Source organism: Schistocerca americana, chromosome 4, assembly GCF_021461395.2.
Source record: "Schistocerca americana isolate TAMUIC-IGC-003095 chromosome 4, iqSchAmer2.1, whole genome shotgun sequence".
Taxonomy (NCBI): domain Eukaryota; kingdom Metazoa; phylum Arthropoda; class Insecta; order Orthoptera; family Acrididae; genus Schistocerca; species Schistocerca americana.
Window position 1 is genome coordinate 707,519,922 of NC_060122.1, and position 20,786 is coordinate 707,540,707.

The window sequence follows — 20,786 nt, forward strand, 5'->3', positions numbered from 1 at the left end:
TGCTGGCAATCTATATGGTCATTAACCGTTTTTGTTTGTCTGTGGAAGGAAGACATTTTACAACTTTTACTGGCCACAAACCACTAACTTGTTTCTTCCAAGGCACAATGGATAATGGCTCCTGCAGCATTGTAGGCAAGCAGAATATACACCACAATTTACAACTGATGTGAATCACACCTGAGGCAGAAACAACATTATCGCAGATTGTCTGTCACGGAATAGTGCGAGCCTACATGCTCTGCCACGGGTTAAGATAGTGGCCAAGCACCAAGAGGACACAGTGTGGCACAACTACTCCAAAGTGAACACACAAGCCTGCAACTGAGACGTATTTCGATCCATATTGTGCCATGAGTCTCTTGTGCAACACATGCCAAGACAAACAACATCCATAAATTTCCACAGAATTCTGACACACAGTTTTAAACTGGTTCATCCAGGGAGCAGGGTTAGTGGTAAGCTAGGTGGTGTGGCAAGGAAGTCAGAAGTACTGCTGAGTGTGTCAATTGCCAGTGAGGTGAAATCGGCTGATATGCCTTCACACCAGTTGCACATTTTCCAACACTGAAAGCAAGATTTTCACTCACACATGTGGACATCATAGGACTGTTACTCTATTCTGATGGTCACCACTATCTAGTTACTGTAGTGGATAGTTTTACGTGGTGACCCAAAGCTACTCCCATACAAGACATCTCCAACGAGGCGGTTGCAAAGGCATTGTTGCTAACGTGGTTTTTGAGCTCTGGCATTCCTCAAACCATTACGACTGACTGCAGATGCCAGTTTGTGTCACAGCTGTTTAATGAGCTTCTTCAACTATTTAGCTGCAACCATCTTCACACCACTCACTAACATCATGCTAGTAATGGAATGATGGAGAGGCTTCATGACATGCCAAAGACGGCACTGATGTGTTGCTCATCAGTGTGTATGGATGCCTTGCCAATGGCATTGTTAGACCCATGCACCTTAGTAAACAAGGATCTGCAATGTTTGCCAACCCAACTAGTGTAGGCAAGCAGTTATGTGTGCTAGACGTACTCATCGTACCAACACCACTTTAGCCAACTGTTTCAGAAACAGTGACAAAGTTCACACAATGGTTCAGCTCCCAGATGAAATGTCAGCATGCAGGCCCTCCTGTCAGGATATGCTTACATCACACATGTCTGGCTCAAGAGCTGACACTGTGCACCCACCACAAACTGGTCCCTAAAGAGTTCCCTCAAAAGAGAATAACACTTTCAAGATTGTCCAGAACAGCAGGCACAAAACAGTCACCGTAGTGTGACTAAAGCCTGCCTACCTCTAAAAAAATGAACCTCTACAGCACAATCCCATCACTTTTCCACTGGCCTGCTCTGAGCCTACAATGAGGACTGATACTGCAGCCTCCCAGGAGACTCAAGAGCCCTGGACTGTCCTGTCAGCTGCTGCCACAACACACATGCCCCCCCCCCCCCCCCAAGCCAATCATCACATCACAAGGGCTGGCTGACAGGTTAAGCACCAGTACCTCAATATTCCAGAAGCACTCAGCTTCAAAAGGGAGGATTACTGGGCAAGTAAGAGATTGCTGGTTTGGCAGAGAGAATATATTATCAATGTAGAGTTGAGAAAGATGAATTGCTGGTTTGTCAGAGAGTATATACAGGGTGTTTCAAAAATGACCGGTATATTTGAAACGGTAATAAAAACTAAACGAGCAGCGATAGAAATACACCGTTTGTTGCAATATGCTTGGGACAACAGTACATTTTCAGGCAGACAAACTTTCAAAATTACAGGAGTTACAACTGTCAACAACAGATGGCGCTGCGGTCTGGGAAACTCTATAGTACAATATTTTCCACATATCCACCATGCGTAGCAATAATATGGTGTAGTCTCTGAATGAAAGTACCCAAAACCTTTGACAACGTGTCTGGCGGAATGGCTTCACATGCAGATGAGATGTACTGCTTCAGCTGTTCAATTGTTTCTGGATTCTGGCGGTACACCTGGTCTTTCAAGTGTCCCCACAGAAAGAAGTCACAGGGGTTCATGTCTGGCGAATAGGGAGGCCAATCCACGCCGCCTCCTGTATGTTTCGGATAGCCCAAAGTAATCACACAATCATTGAAATATTCATTCAGGAAATTAAAGACGTCGGCCGTGCGATGTGGCCGGGCACCATCTTGCATAAACCACGAGGTGTTCGCAGTGCCGTCTAAGGCAGTTTGTACCGCCACAAATTCACGAAGAATGTCCAGATAGCGTGATGCAGTAATCGTTTTGGATCTGAAAAATGGGCCAATGATTCCTTTGGAAGAAATGGCGGCCCAGACCAGTACTTTTTGAGGATGCAGGGATGATGGGACTGCAACATGGGGCTTTCGGTTCCCCATATGCACCAGTTCTGTTTATTGACGAAGCCGTCCAGGTAAAAATAAGCTTCATCAGTAAACCAAATGCTGCCCACATGCATATCGTCGTCATCAATCCTGTGCACTATATCGTTAGCGAATGTCTCTCGTGCAGCAATGGTAGCGGCGCTGAGGGGTTGCCGCGTTTGAATTTTGTATGGATAGAGGTGTAAACTCTGGCGGATGAGACGATACGTGGACGTTGGCATCATTTGGACCACAGCTGCAACACGGTGAACGGAAACCCGAGGCCGCTGTTGGATCACCTGCTGCACTAGCTGCGCGTTGCCCTCTGTGGTTGCCGTACGTGGTCACCCTACCTTTCCAGCATGTTCATCCGTCATGTTCCCAGTCCGTTGAAATTTTTCAAACAGATCCTTTATTGTATCGCTTTTCGGTCCTTTGGTTACATTAAACCTCCATTGAAAACTTCGTCTTGTTGCAACAACACTGTGTTCTAGGCGGTGGAATTCCAACACCAGAAAAATCCTCTGTTCTAAGGAATAAACCATGTTGTCCACAGCACACTTGCACATTGTGAACAGCACACGCTTACAGCAGAAAGACGACGTACAGAATGGCGCACCCACAGACTGCGTTGTCTTCTATATCTTTCACATCACTTGCAGCGCCATCTGTTGTTGAAAATTAAAACTACTGTAATTTCAAAAGTTTGTCCGCCTGAAAATGTACTGTTGTCCCAAGCATATTGCAACAAACGGTGTATTTCTATCGCTGCTTGTTTAGTTTTTATTGCCGTTTCAAATATACCGGTCATTTTTGAAACACCCTGTATTATCAATGTAGAGTTTTGTTCATTATTGTTTGTATTTAGTAGTTGTAGTAGCTTTATTCATCCGTAATTCTCTTTTTACAAGGATATAGGACACATCAAATTATTTACAAGTTTAGACCAATTTAAAATAAGATAATTCATATACACATACATTACAGACTACTAGTTAGAGACAATCATTAGATTTATTCCTGGTTATGATCAGTTGTGCAATAAAGCTATGTATTGCATAATCATCATGTCTACATATGGGAATTATTTTTTGTCATCAAAATTCTCACAACTGATACACACAGCTTTCTGTCACGCAGATAAAAAACCATAATCTGCTCTGCCTACTATTCAATAATACATTAAATTTTTTGTGAGGGTACCATGGTTTACAAAATTAAAAGCCTCTGCCAAACACAAATTATTTTCAACAGTAATTATTTCTGACTTACTGATTCCAATTACTTTCTCAAATACAAATCTGTAGGTGTTTAGAGGGAAAAAGTAATTACAAAGTTTTCACCATGGGTGGCTGTTAAAGCTTGAATATTATTTCAAAATTATATTTCAGTTTGGTTGATCAATGTAGGATAGTTTCATCTGCCTTCTGATACCACTCATAAAACAAATATACATTTTTTGTCTTCTCTCTTTCATTTATTTGATATGTTCTATACTATCTAAACATAAAGTACCAAATTTGTTTTTCAAACTGTATCTTTGGAAGGCTTATTGTTCAAAGTATTTTGTGTAGAAACATTTTGTATAAGGAAACATTCAAAATTTAAGATGCAAGAAAACTATGTGCACTTAAAAAAATCCAACCCCATTGACAATTGTTTGTTTTAGGATTAAACAAACTAATTTGAAAGCTCTGATCCTCTTCTAAACAAACATATTGCATTTTATATAAATTCTGTGACAATGAAAATGTTACTACTCAAAAATGTTGTTGCAAAATTATTCAAATTTTGGAGTGCTAACCCTACAAAAATGGAATATTACAATCTTGTAACCTTAATTTTTCAGTATCCAAAAATGTATACTTTTACTAGGAAAACATGTTAGTGAAATACCTCAAATAAAAAATTTTGGATTTTAGAACATTTTTGGCTGCCTTAACTAGAAAACATGGGAGAAAAGAGCACACCTAACAATTTGTGCAGGGTGTAGATACTTATATTAACACCACTAGCTGTACATGTTCCATTTCGGAGTCACTTGCTTGTATCGACAGTAGCTGTACATGATGAATGTCTTTGACCAGTTGCTGGGTAACTGAAGGATGCTTCGTATTAGAGGGCAGGGAGGCAGAGCCGAGCAACAATATATGGACATGCAAGGCATGTTCATCGAGTTTGGTCTTGTCAGCAGAACTGTGTATAGTTTGGGCTCTGCAATTGTCACAGATGTGTTGACATCCCTGTGAACTGGACATTACCTGAAGTCGGCAGCCTGGCTTGGGGTGTATGTAGTTCGCACTGACAGGTTGAAATTCAAAGTGTCAGCCACTTAACCAACTGGAGGAAGCAAAGCTGGTTTGGGAATCTGTCTCACCTGAGGACTGTAAATTCTATGGTGAACACCCGTTTCCAACTATGGACAGCAATTCTGAATTTGATATACAAGTGTTGTGACACTGGGCATCCTGGTTATCTTCCTAGTTTTTGCGTCATTTTCCTGTGGTTGTCCTGAGGAGTGTGTATGCACTCATTTGTTTCTGTACTGGACTGTCTCTCACGGTTTGAGCATGTTTAATGAGTTGTGGCAAACAAAGGCTAGTCATTAAATTTGCCACTGACAGTTTTCACATTTTATTGTCTTACTGTTGAGTGGACCCTGACCACAATCTATTGGTTATGAACTGTAGATTAAAACTGAAGAAACTGCAAAAAGGTGGGAATTTAAGGAGATGGGACCTGAATAAACTACCTAAACCAGAGGTTGTACAGAGTTTCAGGGAGAGCGTAAGGGAACAAATGGCAGGAATGGGGGAAAGAAATACAGTAGAAGAAGAATGGGAAGCTTTGAGGGATGAAGTAGTGAAGGTAGCAGAGGATCAAGTAGGTAAAAAGACGAGGGCTGGTAGAAATCCTTGGGTAACGGAAGAAATATTGAATTTAATTGATGAAAGGAGAAAATATAAAAACGCAGTAAATGAAGCAGGCAAAAAGGAATACAAACGCCTCAAAAATGAGATCGACAGGAAGTGCAAAATGGCTAAGCAGGGATGGCTAGAGGATAAATGTAAGGCTGTAGAGGCTTATCTCACTAGGGGTAAGATAGATACTGCCTACAGGAAAATTAAAGAGACCTTTGGAGAGAAGAGAGCCACTTGTATGAATATCAAGAGCTCAGATGGAAACCCAGTTCTAAGCAAAGAAGGGAAAGCAGAAAGGTGGAATGAGTATATAGAGGGTCTATACAAGGGCGATGTACTTGAGGACAATATTATGGAAATGGAAGAGGATGTAGATGAAGATGAAATGGGAGATATGATACTGCATGAAGAGTTTGACAGAGCACTGAAAGACCTGAGTCGAAACAAGGCCCCCGGAGTAGACAACATTCTAATTAGAACTACTGACAGCCTTGGGAGAGCCAGTCCTGACAAAACTCTACCATCTGGTGAGCAAGATGTATGAGACAGGTGAAATTCCCTCAGACTTCAAGAAGAATATAATAATCCCAATCCCAAAGAAAGCAGGTGTTGACAGATGTGAAAATTACCGAACTATCAGTTTAATAAGTCACGGCTGCAAAATACTAACGCGAATTCTTTACAGACGAATGGAAAAACTAGTAGAAGCCGAACTTGGGGAAGATCAGTTTGGATTCCGTAGAAATATTGGAACACATGAGGCAATACTGACCCTACGGCTTATCTTAGAAGCTAGATTAAGGAAAGGCAAACCTACGTTTCTAGCATTTGTAGACTTAGAGAAAGCTTTTGACAATGTTGACTGGAATACTCTCTTTCAAATTTTGAAGGTGGCAGGGGTAAAATATAGGGAGTGAAAGGCTATTTACAATTTGTATAGAAACCAAATGGCAGTTATAAGAGTTGAGGGGCACGAAAGGGAAGCAGTGGTTGGGAAGGGAGTGAGGCAGGGTTGTAGCCTCTCCCCGATGTTATTCAATCTGTATATTGAGCAAGCAGTGAAGGAAACAAAAGAAAAATTCGGTGTAGGTATTAAATACCATGGAGAAGAAATAAAAACTTTGAGGTTTGCCAATGACATTGTAATTCTGTCAGAGACAGCAAAGGACTTGAAAGAGCAGTTGAACAGAATGGATAGTGTCTTGAAGGGAGGATATAAGATGAACATCAACAAAAGCGAAACGAGGATAATGGAATGTAGTCGAACTAAGTCAGATGATGTTGAGAGTATTAGATTAGGAAATGAGACGCTTAAAGTAGTAAAGGAGTTTTGCTATTTGGGGAGTAAAATAACTGATGATGGTCGAAGTAGAGAGAATATAAAATGTAGACTGGCAATGGGAAGGAAAGCGTTTCTGAAGAAGAGAAGTTTGTCAACATCGAGTATTGATTTAAGTGTTAGGAAGTCGTTTCTGAAAGTATTTGTATGGAGTGTAGCCATGTATGGAAGTGAAACATGGATGATAAATAGTTTAGACAAGAAGAGAATAGAAGCTTTTGAAATGTGGTGCTACAGAAGAATGCTGAAGATTAGATGGATAGATCACATAACTAATGAGGAGGTGTTGAATAGGATTGGGGAGAAGAGAAGTTTGTGGCACAATTTGACTAGAAGAAGGGGTCGGTTGGTAGGACATGTTCTGAGGCATCAAGGGATCACAAATTTAGTATTGGAGGGCAGTGTGGAGGGTAAAAATCGTAGAGGGAGACCAAGAGATGAATACACCAAGCAGATTCAGAAGGATGTAGGTTGCAGTAGGTACTGGGAGATGAAGAAGCTTGCACAGGATAGAGTAGCATGGAGAGCTGCGTCAAACCAGTCTCAGGACTGAAGACCACAACAACAACAACAACTGTTGAGTGTCATGATATAGCGGAGATGCTGAGTCGCGATAGGCACAACAAAAAGATTCACACAATTAAAGCTTTCGGCCGTTAAGGCCTTTATCAGCAGTAGACACACATACACATACACACACACACACACACACACATGTAAATGCAGCTTGCACACAGATCTATAGTTTCAGAGAGCTGAAACCACACCCAGCTCTCTGAGACTACAGATGTGTGTGCAAGTTGCGTTTACATATGTGTGTGTGTGCGTGTGTGTGTGTGTGTGTGTGTGTGTGTGTCTGTGTGTGTATGTGTGTCTACTGTTGACAAAGGCCTTAATGGCCGAAAGCTTTAATTGTGTGAATCTTTTTGTTGTGCCTAGCGTGACTCAGCATCTCCGCTGTGTTTAAACTAAAAACTTTTTTTAATATTTTTATCCGTATGTTTTAGCTTCAATCGTGACTGTATTCAATAGACTGGAGGTATGAATTAAAAAACACCTTGAGTCACAACTTTTTGTGTATTTTTAAGTACATGATGCATTTCGGATCCTGTGGGTGCATCATCAGGTGTAATTTGTCTCAATATATGGTCTTTGTCTGCTCTAGAATGAGGTGAAATTCATATCCCTGTGACAAAAAGGTTTAATGTTAGGTTATGAACTTCGTAAGTCAAACGTGGAAAATATGTGCGAAATAGTGGAAAAGATGAACAGTGTAAACTTACCACATAATCCGAGAAAAGTGTTTTAACATTTTAGCAGCAGCAAACGTACTTTTCTCTATCATTTTCGTACATGTCACTTCATTCAAGAGGACGACACTGAGCTGATTACTTAGGAGAGAAAAAAAAGTATGCCGTGCCAGAACTGCTCCCAAAAGAGCATGCTTGGGCCACCCCGCCTGGACAACTGAAACAATTTTCCAGAAAAGCAGGTTGGCAGCCTTGGCAGCCATGACATCATGCACTATCAAAGGAAAAATGCAGCAAAGTTTGCTGAAAGGCATCATCCAAGATGAAAATGAGAGTCTCTTGTTAGTCGAACTCTGTATCTGGTCCCACTGAGAACTACAATTGTGCATCCCAATTTGCATGCTATGTGGTGGACCAGTATCAAATGTCATAACAATAATTCAGTAATTGAGGAATAGTGCCTGCTTCTGCAAAAAAGTTCGCACTCCTATCTGGCAATGTGCAATGAGGACTGAATGAGGAACAAAAGGGATGGCCCACTGTCTTGATGGAATAGGAGAAACAATGCCAATGTCCTGCCAATGCTGCAACTTGGCCTTGACCTTGTTGTGCATGGCAAAAGGATTTTATTTATTTATTTATTTATTTTTTTGGGGGGGGGGGGGGGGAGGGGGGGGACAAAATTTAGATATTGCAGATGGCTTAAGAGACATGATTATCTCGAAATTTCCTACCCACCACAAGGTATTCTCAAACAACAGGTCACACAACCATAGAAAAGAGTTCAAATATTGGAAAGGGACAGAATGAGATATCAAATGTATTTTGTCAACTGCCTGGAAGCCAAAAACATAAAAGGTATCTAGCCCAAACGTATCTTGATCCAATGGTGAATTAATCACTAACAATGTCAGTTGCCATTCCATATTTTTATAATGTGTAGAAACAGATAACTGTCCCATCAAAGGAATAAAATGATTGCTATTAGACATGTCAGCCTCCATAGTCCAATTGTCAATATGGAAGACCTTCATGTGGGGACGCTGGTTCAGTTCCTGGTACTGTCATGAATTTTTCCTGGGTGGGAGGACCGGACCGAGTTGGGCTCAGCCTTGCTATGCCAACTGAGGGGCTACCTGATGAGAGGTCAAAGTGTGGCATTGTTTGGGAATGTAGCGTGCTGATTCCACTGCCCCTCCATAACACATCCAATGATAAACGACTGAGGATGGCATGGCAGGCAGCTGACTATCGCATGATTTCAGGGCATGATCATGAGTTCTCCTTTTTCCTTCTGCTGTAAGGCACAACAATATGTACAGGCCATTGTAATGCAAGACAGCTCAACAGACAGGCGTGTGTGTCGGTTAATGAGACAGACCATCGCTCCTGCGTCTACCCGAAAACTCAATCGGTTGCCCATCCAATAACAAAATCAGTTGAATATGCTGGGGTGAAGTTTGTGGGGCACTAGAGACCATCTGCGACTCTAAGGGAAAACGCTGGGTCCTCCAATAATCACCCTGCAGTTTTCCCACTGTCACAAACTGTTGCCAAATGGTCTACTTCGTGGCACATCCCACACATGACATCTATATGCAGGTAATTCTATGAATGTGAACTAAATGAGAATTAGGTCAGGACCACCAGCTTGCTCATTGGGCAGAAATAAATGTGGAAGGGGAGCAACTTTGAGAATCCAAATAACATTGTGAGTGGGGATAACAATGTTTTGATTTACTTGTATCTGTCAAGCCCAATGCAGGGTGAGATGGGCAGCACTGTGACATCACTGCACTTGAATCATCCATGACACCAACAGACACTCGCTCAGTGGAAGGCAAGGCCACCTGGCTCACCCCACGGATCATCAAGGGTTGTTTACCATGCACCATGTTTATCTTGACCACCTGCAAGTTGTCAGGTGGTACGTCCCTTGCCATTGCTGAAAGTCCATATGATTCAGTGATCTTAGTGACTTTAGCAAAAAAAGAAAAAAAGGATTAGAAAAGGCAAATGAACAGGAAAATGCCCTAGCATGGACCTCTGGATCAGGTCTTAACTGGGCGATATCACCACCAATTAGTGAGATCACAAATGAGGTAGCACACTGGTGACAAACTGACACTTGCACAATAGACTTTGCACAATGGTGATCTACACTGCATATGACTGCCCAGGTCACTTGCGGTAGTGATAAAACTGTAACCATGCTGCCAGCACATGGATTTGACGATCAAAATACTGTGTGAGCAACTGACAAAGATTCTCAGAGTTTTCCAGGATGGTAGATGGCTTCAAAGTCTGGACAATTTCATACAATGCTGCACTGTTGGACAATAACAAGGCAGCCTTATCAAATGGATTGATGATGCACCTTACCTGGCAGTATGGCAAGAATTGGTGCATGTAATACTCCCACATTTCTATAGCCTTGCAAAACTAGTGAATGGTGTTGGGGGTGACGTGGGGAGGAGGAAAATTTCTTAGCAGGTGCCTGGGTTCAGCATGGTGTATCTACAGAGCACTTCCACATTCTGTCTGAGCAGTTCCTGCATGTGCTCCTGCTGGAGCTTTTGTTGCTGCTCCTGGAGGTGCACCTGCTCCTTCCAACAATGCAAAAATACTGGGTCTATGGTGGCCACAACTTAACACTATGAAAAAAAGGATGAGTGTCACATGGCGGCTAGTGTTGATATGCATAGTGTTCATGCGAAAAAAAGTGAAAATTACACCGATAAAAACAGCATGTGCACGAATTGTACTGATGGAATCAGAAAGTTAAATGATCGTGTAAGTAGTCTGCAACTACCCATTAATACTCTGATGAGTGAACTAAAAAAACTTACGTCCGGCAAGTGTGAACCTACATCAAACCTGAGTCACAGTAACCACAAAATTCCAGGCAAAGTGAAAAACAAGGTGACTCATTCTCAACGAAGCTTATTGTATGAGCCTAATATCGTGTTTACAAGCAGGTTCAGTGTGAAATCAACTGTGCAAGATAAGAAACATTGTGCTTGTGATAAAACAACTTCCGAGCTGAATATGAAACTACAAATACGCGGAGTGATACATCCAAAAGAATACCTAACAACACAACTACTGTTATGAAAGGAAATGAAACTGAAAGACCTGAACACTTGTGTGACCTAAATATCAAGTATTTGTCCAGCGCTGATACTAAATTGTTTGGCCATAATGCTGGTGGGCCTTCTAAACATGCAACGAAGAAAAGTAGTTGTGATGGCAGACAGTCATGGTCATGGATTTGCTCGCCTTCTGAACGGTCAGTCCAGTGTACAAACAATCGCTTACATAAAGCCCGGTGCCTCTATGTTGGAAGTTTGCAATTGTGTACGAACGACAGACATTGCTGACTTATCCTCTGAAGACTTTATTGTGATAATTGGTGGGTCAAATGACATATATAAAAACAAAACACACAAAGCAAAACAAGAGCTAAAAAGGTGCTTAGGACAGTTGACACACACAAATGTTTTAGTGCTGAACATCCCACATCGGCATGACTTACCATCTTGGTCATGCATAAATAAAGAAATAATCAATGCCAACCAACAAATTTCATTACTTTGCAAACACTCCAGAAATGCAGAACTCGTAAATGTTAACAATATTGGGAACAGATTCCACACATTACATGGATTGCACGTTAACAACATGGGGAAAAACCTGCTCATCGGAAAAATTGAAGAAATTATCATCAAGAGGCATCAAACACCTAAAAGTAAAATCATCCTGGATTGGCCCCCCAAATATTCGAAGGAAACAATGCCAGCAAGACCTCACTCACTAACATCATCAACAAAAGAAGGAACAAGGTGCCTCCAATATTCAGGCACAGCAACAAGAATGAATGCAGTAACAGCTCTACCAATTGCAGACCCAGCTCTAACACCAGCAGCAATATTATCAACAGTAGGATCAGCAGCTGAACAACTACCAGGGGAATCAGACACAGAAGAAAATTCTGCTGCAGATGACAATAGATTAGGTGCAGTTGGGAAAAGAAAAGCAGTACTTCCAGCACACCTGAATGATTTTTTATTGACAAGGTAAAGGTAAGTGATCAATTAAATATACCAAAGTCTAACAATATGCCAAAGCCTAACAAATCCTTTAATTTCATGCTGATTCATCAAAATGTCCAATCATTGCTAAACAAATTAAGTGAAGTTGAAATTTTATGTACTGATGAGCTAAAAAACGCTTCTGTAATGTGTATAACTGAACACTGGCTGCCTAAAGATGCAATGTCAGTCACAAAACTTGCAGACTTCAATCTTTCATCATCATTTTCTAGAATTACATCCAGTCATGGAGGGTCATGTACATTTGTTAAAAGTGGCATTGATTATTGTAACATAAAACCCATTGAACTGTTAGCTGAAGAGAAAGTTTTTGAAGTATCCGCAGTTGAATTCTCTGCATTAAAATTAATAATCATCTGTGTATATAGGAGCCCTGATGGGAACTTAAATGATTTCTGTCTTCAACTAGAAGCAGCTTTAAATACTATAAAAAACTTCAACAAAACAGTGACCATATGTGGAGATTTTAATACTGATTTCCAAGAAATCTCAAAAGACCAGCAAAGCTTGATGACCCTACTGGAAACATATAACATAAAAGCCACCATAGACTCTTCTACAAGAGTTACACCAACAAGTAGCTCAAAAATTGGTCAGATATTAATAAACACAAATGTAAATCACAATTTCTGTGCCGGAAATCCTAATACTGGCTTCAGTGATCACTATGTACAGTTTATTGCTTTGCACACCCCAAGTGAAACAACTGAAAAAGAGGAACTTGTAAAAGATTCAAGGACATTCACTAACATAAAAATAAACCTTTTTGTACAGAGACTAAGTGAAGAAACTTGGTATGAAGTGTATACTTGTGAAAACACTAACAAAAAGTTTGAAAAATTCATGGAAATCTTCATGTCATACTTTGAACCTGCATTTCCTTTAAAAAAACAAAAATGTCAACCTAACTTCAAAAAGAACAAATGGATTACAACAGGTATTAGAATATCTTGTGCAGAGAAAAGAAGATTGCACGATATAGCAAAGACACAGAACATGCCTCCTGAATTTCATTTGTACCTGAAGAATTACAAGAGGATCCTCAAAAATGTTGTAAGGAAAGCTAAAACAATGGCAAATGACAAATACATTGAAAATTCAAAAAACAAATCTAAAGCTATATGGGAAGTTACAAAAAATCAAACAACAAGTGAAACTAAACAATATAAAAATATGAACTTATGTTATGAAGGACAAATGATTTCTTACGCAACAGAAATTGCAGGGACCTTCAACAAATATTTTGCAAACATAAGTGAACAGTTGGTAAGTGGACTGGAAGAACACAACAAAATATCACCTCCATCATGCAATAGTGTGAGAAATGTGTCTACATCTTTGTTCCTTTCACCCACAAATACTGAAGAAATTTTATCAGTTATAAAAACCTTGAAAACAGGGTACTCATGGGGAATTGATGGAATACCAGATGCAATTATTAAAAAATGCTGTCTTGCCTTAGCTGAACCCTTGACACACTTGTGCAACAGCTCACTGGCATCAGGAACCTTCCGTTCATGCTTAAAGAAAAGCAAAAATGAAACCACTGTTCAAAAAAGGAAATCCAGAATGTGTTTCAAATTATAGACCAATAGCCCTACTGCCTGTATTTTCAAAAATTTTAGAAAAAGTCTTTTATAAGAGATTGTCTGATTTCCTAAATAAAAATAAAATTCTTTCTCCTTCACAGCATGGCTTCAGGGAAGGCTATTCAACTGAAAGTGCAATATTTGAATTTCTTAATGAAATCTGTACTAAACTGGATGCAAGTGAGTTTGTGACAGGCATATGTCTTGATTTATCTAAAGCTTTTGATGTCATTGATCATAATGCCCTACTGCAGAAGCTTGGCCAATTAGGAATTAGAGGTATATCCAATGAGTGGCTCAAGACATACCTATGTGGTCCCAAACAGGTGGTTGAAGTGCAATACACGGACCATAACAAAATCAGCTGCTACTATTCAGGATATGAAAATGTGAAATATGATGTCCCTCAAGGATCAGTATTAGGACCTATTCTGTTTCTCCTCTATGTCAATGATCTTATGTACAACAAGTATTGCCAAACTACCCTCCAATTTGCAGACGATACAAGCTTTCTTATTAGTGGTAAAACAGAAGAAAAACTGAAAGACTCCGCTATCCAAACAATGAACAGTGTAGAACAGTGGTTCAGCTACAACAAGCTAATTATAAACAAAGAAAAGACAGTAGCACTGAACTTCTATAATGTAAAAGGAAGACACCACCCAAACATAGAAATAGAACTTAGGGACAGAGTTCTTGAATGTGTTGACAGCACTAAATTTCTGGGACTCTGGCTCCAGAACAACAAAAAACTGGGAGGAACACATTGAATATTTGCAAAGAAAACTAAGCAAAACCTGTTACATGACATGGATCTTAAAAACTTGTTGCAGCAAAGCCAGCCTGTTAAATGTATACTACTCCTATGTGCATTCTGTAATTAAATATGGCATAACCTTCTGGGGCAATACAACAACAAATATTAAACTTTTCAGGAGGCAAAAGAGAATACTAAGAATTATTGAAGGGGTAAACGATACGAAATCATGCAGACCCACATTCAAAAAACTGTCAGTTCGTCCTCTTCCTTGCATTTTTATCTACGAAACATCAGTTTTTATAAAACAATATATCGATAGACACCCAGACATCTTATTAAAAATGAAGATATTCATGCACACAATACAAGGCAAAAATCTGACCTTCATATGAAACAGGTGAGAACATCATTGCGCCAAAAAGGCACACTACATACTGGGATAAAGATTTTCAATGATCTACCTAACCATGTTAAATCAATAGGTAAACTCTGTAGTTTTAAGGTTGAAGTAAATGCATATTTAATTGATCATTGCTTTTACAGTCTGACAGAATATATAAAAGCCATACAACAAAAATAAAGAGTCATTATTAATATTCTACTTTGTATGTTGCCTGTAATGTTTGTTGTATGTATGAATCTTTGCTACATTACTTCAGTATCTTCCTTAGGATTGCAATACAAACTGTATTTTATCTTGTAAATACCTAACCATGTCCAATATCCTTGTATATATTCTATAGATATAGGATTTGAAGGACTAAATAAATAAATAAATAAGAATGATGTTGCCACTTCATCATCCATACAAGTCATGACAATGCTGTGAAGTGTCACTGTTGGCACTAATGTGAACTATGTGAGCCACTGGTGGCTCATCAACAGGACTGGAGTTGAACCCCAGTAGAGGGAACAAAACTCAATGTTGGAGTTAATTTACAGGGAAGCAGAGGGTCTGAAGACCATGTAGAGACCGAGTACTAAGTAAAACACAACATGCAATCAGCTTGCGTGGCTGACAACTAAGCACATGAAAACAGAGCACTACACAAGGTGAAGGATTGGTCTGTGAGTGTTGAAATCAGTGTCAGAAAGCCTGTACCAGGCCTACTGCTGCTGGCAGGTAAATGCCTGGTCAGTGGCTCTGTCCAAGCCATGTTCAGAATCATCGACTACTAAGTTTCACCTACACAAGCAACAAAACTCAAACAAATAATTACAAGTTCAGCGTTTACGTGCCAGAAAAGACAGAAGAAGAAGAGGAAGAAGAAGAAGAGGAAGAAGAAGAAGAGGAAGAAGAAGATGATTACTGGGGTGAAGGAAGTAGAAACCCCCTGGTCTCAACAACGTGACTGACATGGCAGACCGTACAGTTTGGTTCTATAACAAAGCAATGGTTGTGCACTTCTAAAACAGTTGTCTTATCTGTAACTAAATACCAAAGATTTTGAGAAAAACAAAAGTAACTGCAATACGAAACCCAAGCAATGTCCATTCTGTTCCAAAAAAAATCTGCTCTGTGTCTATGCCGTATCACCTGCATAAAACTTTTTGAGGGATGTTTCCTCTACCTTCTGAAAAGGTTTTAGTTAGTTTGCTTGGTTACATTTTTCATTAGTATTTTAATGACAAAGATGTGAACTCAGAAGCCTTGTGAAGTTCCTAAATTGTTTGCAGATTGTCACAAGAAAACAATAAGTTACCACAATAAGATAGTGTCCTTCAGGATCAAACCACACCGTGTATCTGTAAAATTAACAAACTATGAAGCTCTTATTCTTAGTGCCACTGTGTCCAACTAGTACAAATTTTAAGGTAATTTTCTGGGTAGAAGAAGCACTACTGAGAAGCAATTTTTTTTTAATAAAATGAATAAGTGCCTGTTTAACTAGCTGTATATCTATGACTTCTGGTTACAATTATTATTATCTTCTATCATTATGTAAGGAAATAAAAGTGAGGAAAGGCAACATGGTTTGTTGTAACTGCACCTATTTGACAGGCCTTAAGGTGGTAAATTTTCACAGATTTGGTATGTGACTTTATCACTGGTTAGTTTTGAAGCAAGCAAATCTCTCGTGTCTGCATTTCAGGAGCTTATGTCAAAGAGGAATGGTAGTTCTGGTGACATATGAAAGCAAGTTATCTCGAAATAACTAATGTAGAATATGTAGTCTGAACGCGAACTTCAAATGTTTCAGCAGTAGATATCTGTAATCTCCAGATCTCTTTACTGGGTAACCTGATGCTGTATTACAATTCAATGAACCTTTTGGTCACAATGATTTGTTACAACATATTACAGAGAAACTTCATACATTAATTTCTGTCTCTTTTAAAATTTGATTCATGATTTGATCTCAACAATCCTTTTGCAGTCTGCTACAAACTGACAATGATTTTAATATTCTAGAAAATCAGAACATTTCTGTAGCAGCTTTAAATATCACCAAAGTTGGCATTTTCAACTTTCAGTGAATGTTATATTAATTAATTAACAGGAAATTGTGGATACATAAATAAATAGAAAGGTACTGATGTAACACAAATAATGGAATGACTAAAGAAAACTGCTCATCCTCTAGTCTCCACTAGTCTGGCTTCAGTTTCTTGAAATCTTCAAACAGTAGACTGGCACATAAACTGTGTATTCAAGCTATTAACATAAACAAGAAGTTATATTGCATCTACAATTTTCAACTTCTTCTTTACAGGTCTATTCACAGTGCAACAATTTCACTATATGATAAGTGATTTTTTAAATTATATATATATATATAAAAAATAACACCAGCAAATAATAAAAGACAAAAAGTATTTTATCAATATTCCTGAAAAAAAAACACTCCAAATGCAGAATGTTGTAAAGTTAATTTTCATCCTGAATGGTCTGTAGTTGTCTTGCAAATTTCTCCAGTAAATCGAAGACATCTCCCCTTTTTAGACTTATCCTGCCTGTTTCAAATATTCTCAATAAAAAATAAAAAATTAAGCATCTAAATAACTACAGATATTTCTGAGAGTCCTTGTGTTGGTATTGCTAATTTCTGGCTTCAGTTTCTTGAAATCTTCAAAAAATTCTTTGTTCATTAGTGTTAAGGCAATTATAAAATAGTACCAATTAACATACCTTGGTTATGCAAGCCTCTAGCTATTGTTATGCCATCAGGGCAGCAGCCAAACTGGAATGTGTGACACGGGCAACCCTCATAGTTTGGTCCGGCAGCAGGAGTGTAATTATTTGGGCAGCAACCGTGCTTGGTATACTTGCAGCCACAACCCTCATTACCAGGTCCCCGTGCAGCAGTCTTGTTGTCCGGGCAGCACCGATAGCGAGTGTACTCACAACCACAGCCTGTATGTGCATGTTATGTGCAATATCAAGCTAATGCTAAGAAGCAATGAGGGGCAGTAAAATCAGTGCGGGAGAAAAGGAAGTAAAAGATTGGGTCAGAAGTTCAATTTCATGTTTAATGTGAGTTAGCTTTCCTTTGCATGCATGTGTGAACTACTGACTACACCAAGCTTAATGCTGATACGGTCAAACTAGGTATACGGGGGGCGTTCAATAATGCACCGTAATATTCCTCACTCTTTTGGCTACAAAAACCCTATTTTTCAACATAATCTCTATTCAATGCAATGACCTAATGTCACCTTACTGGGAGGACCTATATACCCACATAGTACCATTCCACTTGTCAGTGTCAGAATCAATATCTCGCTGCATCCAGTAATCTCCCCATCATCCACATAATGCTTCCCACGGAGTGCATCCTTTATCGGGATACGCAAACGGGTGAATAAAAGCGTGAGATCCGGGCTGCAGCATGGGTGCACAGTCCAATGAAATTTTGTGAGCTCCTCTCAAGTGCACAGACTTGTGTGAAGTCTTGCATTGTCATGGAGAAGGAGAAGTTTGTTTGCATTTCTGTGGTGATGAACATGCTGAAGTCATTACTTCAATTTCCTGAGGGTAGCACAATACACTTCATAGTTGATTGTTGCACCACGAGGGAGACATAAAACAGAATAACCCGTTCAGACTCCCAGAAGACTGTCGTCAAGACTTTACTGGCTCAGGGTGCAGCTTTGAATTTTTTCTTCCGAGGAGAGGTGGTGTGCCACCACTTCACAGATTGCCATTTGGTTTCTGGTTCAAAGTGATCAACCCATGTTTCATGGCTTCCGATGATGTTTGACAAAAATGGTCCTTCGATGGTCTTCTTTTAGGTGGTGAAAAACCCAGTGGGCACACAACTCTGATACCTCAACTGGTTACAGACACTACTTGGAAGGCTACGTTTAGCACTGTCACCTATTGGAACTTCATGAAACTGTGGGGGCTGAGTGGGAATACTAGTATGATGAACAAATACAAAAAGTAAAAAAACATAAAGAGTCTCCTCATCTGTATATGAAAGATCTAAATCTTCAGCCTTTTAAGACTTCTCTCAACGTTTGTTTCTGAATGATCTCATGTCTAAATGTTTCCATTGCTTTCTCTTGTATTTCAAATATTCTTAAGATGATTCACTGGTTTACCATTGCTTACAGAATGCCAGGTAAGTAACATACATTCTGACCACCCACAAAAAATTGCAAAAGTAATATAAGAACTATGCCACATATTCAAATAACATTTCATTAAACTACGTGCTCAGAAAGCAACATGCAAGTATTTTACAGATCTTAAGTGAAACCTCAAGTAAAAACACTAACGGATTCACGCAATTTAAGCGTGTTAGAATAAGTTGAAAGGCTGCAAATGCATGAGAAAACAATACAAACAAGATAATAATGTTGCATACTAATATCCTAATACAGTAGAGGAAGCTGGTGCGTTTTAGATAATCCCAACAAAAGAAAAGCAAGCTATGGTGAATGACTTCGCTTCTCCTGTCTCTGAACATTTTAACACTCTGTAGACTTTAAAAATTAATGATATTTTTGAAAATGATCCAAACCAACTTAAATGTAATACATCATTCATACAAGTTAACAATTATAAATGAAGTATATATGTCCACATATAACACATATCCCTTACATAATGTATTATGTTGATTAGAATGTGCAAATTCAAATGCAATTGATACATGTTCCCTGACTGATTACTAGTGTGTTTCAGGATGTAAAGCTGAGTTGCTGTTTCCATTTCTTGCCCAATATTTCTAAGACTGGCACAGCCTTTTTCTTCAGGTGCTGCACATTTTGCTGTTAATTATACTCACTGCCTAGATGCCAACCAGACTGAACAGTAGTGCGACAGGACCAGTGATAGTTCAGTCTGGTTGGAGTCCAGCCACAGAGTACACATAATAACAAAACTTGGAGCACCTGAAGAAAAATGCTGGGTTAGTCACAGAAATATTTTGTAAGAAATGAAAGCAAAATCTCTGCTGCATACCTGGAAACATACCCTTAAATAATCGGTACAATTATGCTCTAACTCAAAGAATGCAAAAATATACTGACAAATCGAGAACATATACTGAAACAATTATTGTACTTTCTTCTGTGTAAGGATATGTAATATCAGTAAATTATTGAGGTAGAAAACTCAAGATATCAAGACAACTCCAGTGAAGTGCACTTTAATACATTTTTGGCTTAGAGCTGGGATTCAGGTTACTGATTAATTTCTGATGCTGGTGGGGAGGGGGAGGTCCAAGTAAAAGAAAAAGAAGTGGGTTTAATGATGAGTACAGTACTCTTGACTATCCAGCCTACTGTGGCAAGAGGTTGAACTTGAAAACAAAATAACCAGATAGACAGGAGTTCTGTAAGTCCTCTCTTCTGATCCCATCAATACATTTCAAAACATCCTTTTTTATACTAAAACCTAATTTTATTAATATTTTCTGACTCCTTATGTAATACATGCTAGTTATAAGTGTTTATTATGTACATACAGCATCCTTCAAAAATTATTACAGGAAACAAAATGATCTGCTGAAAAGCCAGGCCTAACAAAAAAGATGAAACTTACAGGTTCCTGTTTTTAAAAAAGTCTTTGATAGATGACTGCTTCCCTCCCTGAGCCCTCCTCCATGCTACAATATGCAATTCAGCTGGCAGTGCTTCATCCTGCTCACTAATGTACTGCAGTACTGGCTCAATCCTCCTGAACGTTCCGAGTGTTCAATGAGTTTCTCCTGTCATCTAAGTTTGCCTTCTCCTCTTGTGTTACTTCTCCCTACATCACCATTTTCACCATATTGTTGCCAGTTAGTCAGTCAATGTCATTTGCCATCCATTGTGTGACACCCTCTGCACTGACATATTTTGAGAAATAAAATGACATTTTTGTTTCCATCTTTGACTGCAGTTTCACACGTGGATTCAAAGTTCCTCCTTCATAGGCTAAAAGAATTTTCCAAGAGCTTACAAGTAATATGTTCAGAATACATTCCCACACTTCAGCCAACCATCTT

General features: G+C 39.2%; 1 protein-coding gene across 3 annotated transcripts in view; it reads right to left on the reverse strand.

Moving 5' to 3' along the window:
- Positions 1–20,786, reverse strand: part of LOC124614005 (papilin) — a 256,846-nt gene that overhangs the window by 143,142 nt on the left and 92,918 nt on the right. For all 3 annotated transcript variants that reach the window (XM_047142813.1, XM_047142814.1, XM_047142815.1), the window contains exon 19: positions 17,480–17,704. In XM_047142813.1, coding sequence (XP_046998769.1) covers positions 17,480–17,704 — 225 coding nt within the window. The remainder of the gene's footprint in view (positions 1–17,479; positions 17,705–20,786) is intronic.